The sequence below is a fragment of the Lytechinus pictus genome, unplaced genomic scaffold, assembly GCF_037042905.1.
Source record: "Lytechinus pictus isolate F3 Inbred unplaced genomic scaffold, Lp3.0 scaffold_224, whole genome shotgun sequence".
Taxonomy (NCBI): Eukaryota; Metazoa; Echinodermata; class Echinoidea; order Temnopleuroida; family Toxopneustidae; genus Lytechinus; species Lytechinus pictus.
In genome coordinates this window covers 23494-32450 of record NW_026974344.1, presented here as the reverse complement: position 1 = coordinate 32450, position 8957 = coordinate 23494, and the positions used below count along the sequence as shown (strand labels likewise).

Here is an 8957-nt window from a genome sequence, read left to right as displayed (position 1 = left end):
ACATGAAGACAGATTTTGACGTGATCTTCAGAGAAATTTAATACACTTTTGCTTTGCTTTTCTTTCTTTCCTCCTTTTTTTTGGTTTGGTTGTAGAACTTTTGGGGGCCATAGTCCAAACTCATCCATACAACAGTGCTTTATGTGTGGATCGAGTCCGGGGCGGAGCCCCGAAACCTCTTGATATTAAAGCCATTTTAAACCTTACAGATGGCCACTGATTTTAATCAAATTGCGTGTATATTTGAAGAGCTCACTTGCAAAAGGGGTTAGGTCCATTTTTCATCAAATTTGATTTTTTTTTTGGTCTCAATGTATAGATTTTTAGTAGCTCTATAAGATGACACCAAAGAAAAGTTGAAATTCTTATTTAAAAGTGATCAAAAACGGCAAAGAAAAATAACTTTTTTTTCACAAGGGGTTAGGTCCATTTAAGTTTAGTTGCTAAAGGGATAAGGTCCACACCGAATTTTTTGGAAAAGAATATTTTAAAAATATGAATAAAGGTAGATTTTTTAATACCCAATTTTATGTTGTCATGGTAGGGAATCTTGAAAATTTAGTTTCGCATAAGAATATGCAATATAGAAGAATTTAAAAAAAAGATTTTCTTGGAGTGGACCTAACCCCTTTTGCAAACAAACTCTTCTGCAGAGCTCATATGTCAAAAGGGGTTAGGTCCATTGTTCATAAATTTTATTGTTTTTTGTCTCAAAACCTCTAAATTTTTAGTCGCTTTGGTGAAAATAAAGAAAATTTGAAATTTACATGAAAACGTGAAAAAAGGTAGCAAAGAAAAATCACTTTTTTAATAAAAATAGATTGGATTCATTTCAGTTTACTTGCAAAAGGGCTTAGGTCCACAATGACAATTTTTTAAAGAATTTAAAAAAAAATTGAAGACAGGTAGATTTCTTTTATACCCAATTTTATGTTCACATGATAGGGTAGTACATCATGACAATTTATTTTCTCATAAGAATATTGCAGTAAGTGAAAATAAAAAACATGGTTTTTCTCTAAGCCCTTTTGCAACTAAACTCTTAATTTATAAAGCTTTCACACAACACAAATTCAATGCAGTTGTATATCGATCGTTATCATCCCGGGCACACCATAGCAATTAAATGTGGGAAAATTTGTAAAAAGTCGCCAGCGAGCGAAGCGAGCCAGAAAGAAAAATGGCCTTTTGAAATGAGATTCTAATTATGTGATAGCTTTTACATCACAGCAAATATCATGTCATATATTTTTTCATTCATCTCATTTCGCTGCCTCTTTTATTTCCCTTTGGCTGTGGATCTACCCCCCCCCCCCGGCCCCCCGTACGCTATAGTGCTTCAACGCAAAGCTTAATGCAGGAAGGGTCAGGGGCCCGTTATAGAGCCCTTTAAAGGTTACTGATAGATGAAGAACCCTCACTGCACGGGTCTTGACTCTTGGACAGAGCCCCGGTAGCTTTGGAGATTTAGCAAGTTTATGATAGACTTTTATACGACATCATGCTATATACCACCTATCTTTCTTCCCGCTCGTTATTTTCAATCCTCGGCAGCCCGGTAGTGTTATCTTCTCCCTTTAATTTCTTTATTTTCCAATTTAGATTTTGGCTCATTCCATTCTACCTTCATTTCCCGTTTTTGTTTGCCTTTTTTGTCATCTTTGATTTATTTCCTATAATCATGCTAATGTATTTGCATATCGGGTAGAATTGTTCTTTCTCACGTGTTCTTCTTAATTCCTTTTCCCGTTTTCTTTCCGTTTTCCCTTTTTATGTTTTTTTTTAGTTTTCTTTTCCCTTTCCTCTTTTTTCTTTCCTTTCCCCTTCCCTTTCTTTCTTTCTCCCCCTTTTTTTTCTTTTTTCCGTTTTTTTATTTTCCCGGTGAACTCCGCCAGGAGGGGGCAGCTTGCCCCGCCTGTTACGCCACTGGTCAAGAACAACTTTAATTTGTTTTGAAAGCTATCATTAATTTACATTATTGATCAAATTAACAGGCATATTATAATTATATTAAAAAAACCCTATGGTAATATGGAAAGAAAATTTGATGATTTACTTATTTTGGATTCATATGAATTATCAAACATTTCAATTCTAAGATTTTTTCTGATAAATAAGCTCAATGTTGTCGTGATTGGCGGAGCAATTAAACCACAATTTTACATTATATGCCTACATGAGAAAATAACTATTTCTTTCATAATAGAATACAAAAGAAGTGTGTGTGTGATCATCTGCTCCCTCATTCTTATATTTCCCATGTTAAACACACAACTTTTTGGCATAACTTCCGTAGTTATTTTACTTCCATTAAAATAATCGGCCTTATACTTGTTTTATTTTGCTAAAAAATTATCTTGACTTTCGAGGTTTTTTTGCCCCAATATTCCCTCGATTCTCCTCGAAAGTGATCATAAAAACAACCATTAACCATGCATAGTCATCAACACCACCGTCCATAAATGATTATCATCACATCAGTATCACCACCAACATCGCCATTATCACCACCATCATCATCATCGACACTTTTCATTATCATCATCATCATAATATTTATCATCATCATCAAAATCAACATCATCATCACCATCATCTTAATCATCACCATTCACCACGTTATCCTCATTATCTTCACCATAGTCATCAATATCACCATAACAATCATCTTCCCCATCTACCACCATGATCATCAATAACCTGATCAACCAAAAATATCGAGCATATCGGCATCGACATCTAGCGTGGCCATACATAATCATCATCGTATTCATTGTCATATTCGCGATCATCTTCACGAAAAATCGTTTTTTAATTTGTATTAATTAATCAGTATGAATAATATTTATTCATCCCAGTAGATTGTTGAAAAATGATTAGGCCTACTCGCGGATATACGAAAAAGTTCAAAGAGCTTTTGAGAGTGACTCTAGCTGTTTTCAGGCAATTTATTAACATCATGCATTAAAAAAAATAAAATCAATATCTTTAAAATTTACGTCATAATCAGGCATATCGACACATTTACACTTGATAAATATGTTTTGCTCTTTTTTAATAATTATATCAGTTTAACGAATATGATCATTGACTTTACTTAGAGAATTTACAAACTGAGAGACCGTCATATATCATTATGATAGCCCAATTATTTCGTGTGAAACACACGCACATGTGGATGAAAACTTGATTTCTTTTGGTATAGGTATTTCTCTATCATCTTCAACAGAGGAAGTGGAATTGAAAATAATACTGTCATATGGAGTAACATTCATAATGACTTTAAATTTGAAAAACACGTTCAGGCAAGCATAAAACGAAAGTTGGGTCAAACTACAATACTGGTGACACTCTCAACAATTTGAGGAAAACATGCTGTCCAATTATGTCTATCATTCATGACCATGACTAATTTGGAATATAGGTCAAGTATACAAACACAGTATAACAATCGACGATGAAACTTTCAGTAAGTCGAGGAACAAAACTTTCTTTTCAAGAGAAGCAAACAAGTGGAGGTCATTGTATTATGAAATTACGCTGACAGTGACAGATTCTATCATAAATACAGCTAGGTTATCAGCCTTACAAAATAATCACAATCATTCGAATATCTTGGTTGATGATATGTTACTTTCTCGAGGTTGTATCCAGAAGTGGGCGTTGCTGAGTATAGGATGAAGAAGCATCATTACCAAACAAGGATAATTCTTTTCACTATGGGTCAATCCTACGTTTCATAAATGTAACAGGTGCACAATTACACTGAAAATGGTACATACAACAAATAAACATCATTCTCAAACAAATGTCATCATTCAACAGCTATGTTCTTACAAAACTAACACGTAGTCATCTAGAGACATCGATGATGACCAATCGTTATTGAGGCTATACAAGTCTGAAAGGTCAGGATTGAATCTCGAATCTACTAGATCCCATAGGTTTTTGCTCTTTGCAGACGAAGCATACCCAGTGAGGCCAGCCATTGTCAGCTCCGTCCATGCTTTAGCTGGACTCTGCTCCGGTGTAAACTGATGCCATGAACATTGTCGTTTGATGGCCACATCAATGTCTGATTCATACTGAGATATGACGTCCGAAGCATCTGTCTGTGCTACGAGATGGGATACTGTCATCTCATCATCAGCAGAGACGATGTCTGTGATCTCATCAATCAAAGAGAGGTTGGGCACGGATAGAAGATGCAAATCGTCGGGCGAATCGTCCCAAATGTTCAGTGGTTCTTTTAATGGTGAGATGCTTGGGGTAGGTGAGGGTAGGAAAATGTTTTCAACACCAGGGAGTCGAGGAGGTGGTGTGGTCATACGGGATGGAAGTGGTTCTTTCGATAGATTCGCAGGAGAAGCCGACTGATCATGATGATTTAAATTACCTAGCGGCACCCTGTTGATTCTTCGAATCCCAGCTGCTAACCTAAGTTTCCTCGCCGCCTTTTCACGTTTCTTTTTCTTCGCTAGGTCTTTCTCTCTCCTTGAAACACTATCAAATTTACCAATGTGTGTTGGCTTGAGATGCTTTTTCTTTTTCTTCGTGAACTCGTCAACGATACTTGAATTACAGATTCTGTTCTTCCGAACACTTGCGGATTCTGCCTTTTCCAGTATTGACTGCCAGTTACCAACAAGTCTCCAGCTATTCGAGCTACGGGAAGATGAGCCGTCATCTGCACTACTCACAACTCGCTCGAAGCAACTAAACACTGTCAAGTTGTGGCGCACGGAATTCTTCCAGTGTAGACGATTCTCTTGGTAGTATGGAAACTTCAACGTGATCATGTCATAGATCTCCCTGATCGTAGCCTCGCGACCTGGACAGTCGAGCAGGGCCATGATAACTATCCTGACATAGGAATGAGGAGGCCTGGAGTCAACATCGCCATGGACATCGAGTGGAGATGGCGGGGGAGTCACTGTCCCGTCATAACTGTTCTCGGAAATATTTTCATTAGACCTCGAAACATAAAGTTTCAACTTCGATAACTGAGTAGCATCCACGTCTACATTTTCAACATCCACATCCATATTTAGATCCTTCAGGTCCCACTCAACACCTTCAGTTTGGTTTCTTAGGTCATACAACAGTTAAACGAAGACAGAGCGTGTGTTGTATCTCGTCCTAGTCTAATCGTAGAATGAACTTGAAACTCGTGCGCTTGACTGAAACCATCACATTGTCAACACTGGCTGAGAAACCTCATTCTCAAGGCTTACAGTTTACACAGAACATGGTAAACGGAGGCTATTTAGGTCCAGCGGCTATTGTTTAGACAAATACATTTTCTACGAAAAAGAATGTCCCTATTATGTAAGCTCCGTCCCCCGGTTTCTGGAAAAGAGTAAAGACGAAAGATTTGTAGTCAGCTGTATGGAAGCGTGTTCACTGATCTGTATAAAGATATAAATCGTATACAGACCGACGGGCGTGATCGAGGCGGACCCAATAATCCCGGATATGCAGTTAAGCAGGGTAATCAACTCTTTTCATTAAAACTAATCTTTAGAATGCATGACAACAACTGATGGGACCTAATTAATAGAAATGAAGAGGGAAAATCTCTTTATGATTGAGGTAAATGGTTTCTAGGGCCGGACCAAAGGTGGGAAGAAAGAGCAGGTGGGAAAATACGAGTTGAAACGGGATAAACCCATTTAATAAATGAAAGACTGTAAAAAAAGTAACTTCTGCTTTCCTCCATATTTTTTTCTCACTTCACATCTTCTCATCTACCATCCTTGACATCTTTCCTTTTTCTTCCCCCCTAAAGTTTTTCTTTTCTTTCTTCTTCCCTATTCCCCTTCTTCTTTCCTTCATCTACTTTTTCCTCCTCCTCCCCTTTCTCCTTCTTCTTCCTCTTCTTCTATTTCTTCCTTCTCTTCTTTTCCCGCCTCCTCCCCCTTCTTTCTTCTACTTTCTTCTTCTCCTCTTTCTTCATCATCATCATCCTTCGTTCATCATGTTCTTTATTTCCAGCTAAAGTTGCTTAATACATTATGGAAAACACCAGCAGAATGAAAAATAACATTAAAAATATGTACATCATAACTGGGCATATTGGTTTGTAGATGTTATATAAATGATTTTTAAATTTATTGCAGTCAAACAATTAAGTCCATCAGGTGGATACACTGTATGAATACATTTTCAATGGTTGATATCATTTTAAAAATAATTTCCTGCCAGTCTGATTCCATTACCTAAATCATAAAATGTCCCCCAAAATCATCATTATCCTGATAAATATTTAGTATCAAATACATTTTGCAGAAATAATAAAATGACATATATCATTACCACAATAATATGGAATAGCAATGGCAACATAGGGTTACCATCCACTAGACAGGAATAACTGTCTTTTCTGGGGATTTATTTCACAATTTCTGACATTTTACTATCATTCCCATACTGTGACTGTAGCCAACATAGTTCAGCAAAACAACCAATGTACAGACACTGAAGCTCTTGGTATAATCATTCACCTAATGAAATGGTAAGAAATTTAAAATCATATGTTCGCATTGATTGATATCATCTGTATACACGAGATTGGATAAAATAACTGTTGCCTTGGTCTGGCTTTCATTGTCAATTCAAATCAATACAAGAATTTTTTTCCAGCATTGATTCAATGACATAGGAATAATCACAAATTCACAATGGGGCTTTGAACCTCCTACTAATGTTTTAAAGCATTAGTGTACAATGAAGTTTATCCAATTGTATATTTGTATCAGGAGCATGAATAGGCCATGTGAACTTTTTAATTTTTTATTAAAATGCACTTCATAAACTTAGTCTGGGTTAAACCTGTGAATTTGGGCAAAAGAACTTTCATGTTCTAGTACTGGCTATCTTCTATCTAAATACAGACTGCATGTATGCAAGATTAAGTAACTGTATTTAAAGGAGTTATCTCCTAGTTTGATTATTTTAGCTTATTTCACAAATCTTCCATTTAAAAAATATCCACTTCTTTACATATACCCTTTCCTCTACAGAAAGCATACATTTAGCCAATAGCATAAAAACTCATTAACATTCTGGATTGAATATGTCAAGAAAAAAGTCACAATACATAAAAATGCAGGAAGGAAACTTTTGAAAATTCAATATATTCTGCCCTTCTTAATTAAATTCGTAAGAAAAATGTAATGTATATTATGTTCAGGTACTGTGTAAATTTGACAGGATGTTTCTAGGGACTTGAAACCCAATCACTTGTGGGAACTAATGCGCCATAGAATTTCTAAAGAACATAATGTACAAGTAGGCCAGAAAAAAGATCAAATGAATAATGGTTAGAAAATTATTGCACGTGTATGCATGCAATGATTAAGTGACTCGCCAACACAGCTATATAATGCAACATGCATGTGAGGTCAATAATAAGAACCACATACACACAATGAACCTATTAAACTACACAAAGGCATAGCCGAGGGTGTTTAGACTGTTTCAAAGGGAAAGAGGTTGGATAATTATACAAATGCCCATAACATATGATGAGTTCTCTTTTTTTCTTTTATAAGATGATGATGTGGTGCATTGTGATTTAATAAGCCATCCTCATTTCAAAACCAAACCAGTCATCATTTATTTATGACTGCTCATCACCCAATTTAAGTAGATTTGCAAAAATGAATGTGGGAAATTGAATACCAAATCGAGTGCATGCAAACAACCGATTATTTGATGAGGATCCATTATTTAATCTTATAAATATTTATAAATGGAAAAAAGAAAAGCCCCTGAACAAAGTAGAAAATACAAATATACATTTTTCATAAAATGATGAAAGGGAGAAAATAATGTTTAAAATTTGAATTAAAAAAATCACTTTCACAAGTATATAAGGGAATACTGTGAGCATTTACACAGAATTGAATTCAACATGAAATATATATGCAGATACATTTTTATTTGCAAAAAGTGACACCTGGAAGTGACAATATGGCATGAATGAAACACAGGAAAGAAAATTTAAATGGATAGTTGAATGAAATGATTAATAAATATCGTGCACTATTGTTTTATACATTGGCCCAGATAAAATGTAAATTGAAATAGCCATTACAAGAACCAGAAGTGAAAAACAGAATATCATTCGCAAATATTGAATCAATATTAGTATAAGAATGAATTTTTATTACAGGAAAATTATTGTTAACAAGTATTGTTCATATATCCCTTTATGAAATAGGGTCCATAAAACCCATGAAGAAGCTGTAATTTAATAATGACCTATGAAACATTGACTATCTAATAAATAGACAGCTTGAGAATTATAAATAACAGCATAATCTATCAAATTCACATATCCTGATGTCCAATTGACAGTGTTGCATAAGTACATAACACTTTTGAATCAGCTTACTCTTCATTTCTCTACTTTTTTCCACTTTTCTTTTTATTTTTTCCCTTCGACTTAGTAGTAGCATCAGGATCCTGACCAGAAGCAATTGCTAATTTTCGTTTTATATCAAGTAAAAGCTTGACCTCTGCATCCACCACTGTCTTATCAGTCTTCTCGCCTTTCAATTTTCGAACTTTTTCTCCCTGAAAAGATAACATGCAAACAAAGAACATGTCAAATGTAACTCAGATTCACTTCCCATCTTCCCCCATTTGCTTGTATTTCCCAGTATTTCCAATAGGATATTACAGTAAAGTTATCACAGAAAATAGGAAAATAATATGCAAACAAGAGCTAAAAATAAATTTAAAAACTTGACCATGTCATTTCCTAAAAAATCAGAATGGTTGCGTGATCTGAGACCTATTGCAGAAAGAGTTATAATCAAATGCAATTCCAAAAATCAAACTTGATTTTGTGCCAAAATGAAATTATATCAATATTATACATAAAAAATACAATCATTCTTTTTTTTAGTAAACAGGTGAGAGGTGAACATTGATTACTAATAAGTATTACT

The 8957-nt window shown here is 35.0% G+C and overlaps 1 protein-coding gene across 1 annotated transcript; it reads right to left on the bottom strand.

Annotated features, from left to right (window-relative positions):
* Positions 1–2930: 2930 nt before the first annotated feature.
* Positions 2931–8589, bottom strand: LOC135159327 (forkhead box protein B1-like). The gene has a single exon (XM_064115553.1). The coding sequence runs from the start codon at positions 5043–5045 to the stop codon at positions 3834–3836; it is 1212 nt and encodes a 403-aa protein (XP_063971623.1). The 5' UTR covers positions 5046–8589; the 3' UTR covers positions 2931–3833.
* Between the last annotated feature and the right edge of the window lie 368 nt (positions 8590–8957).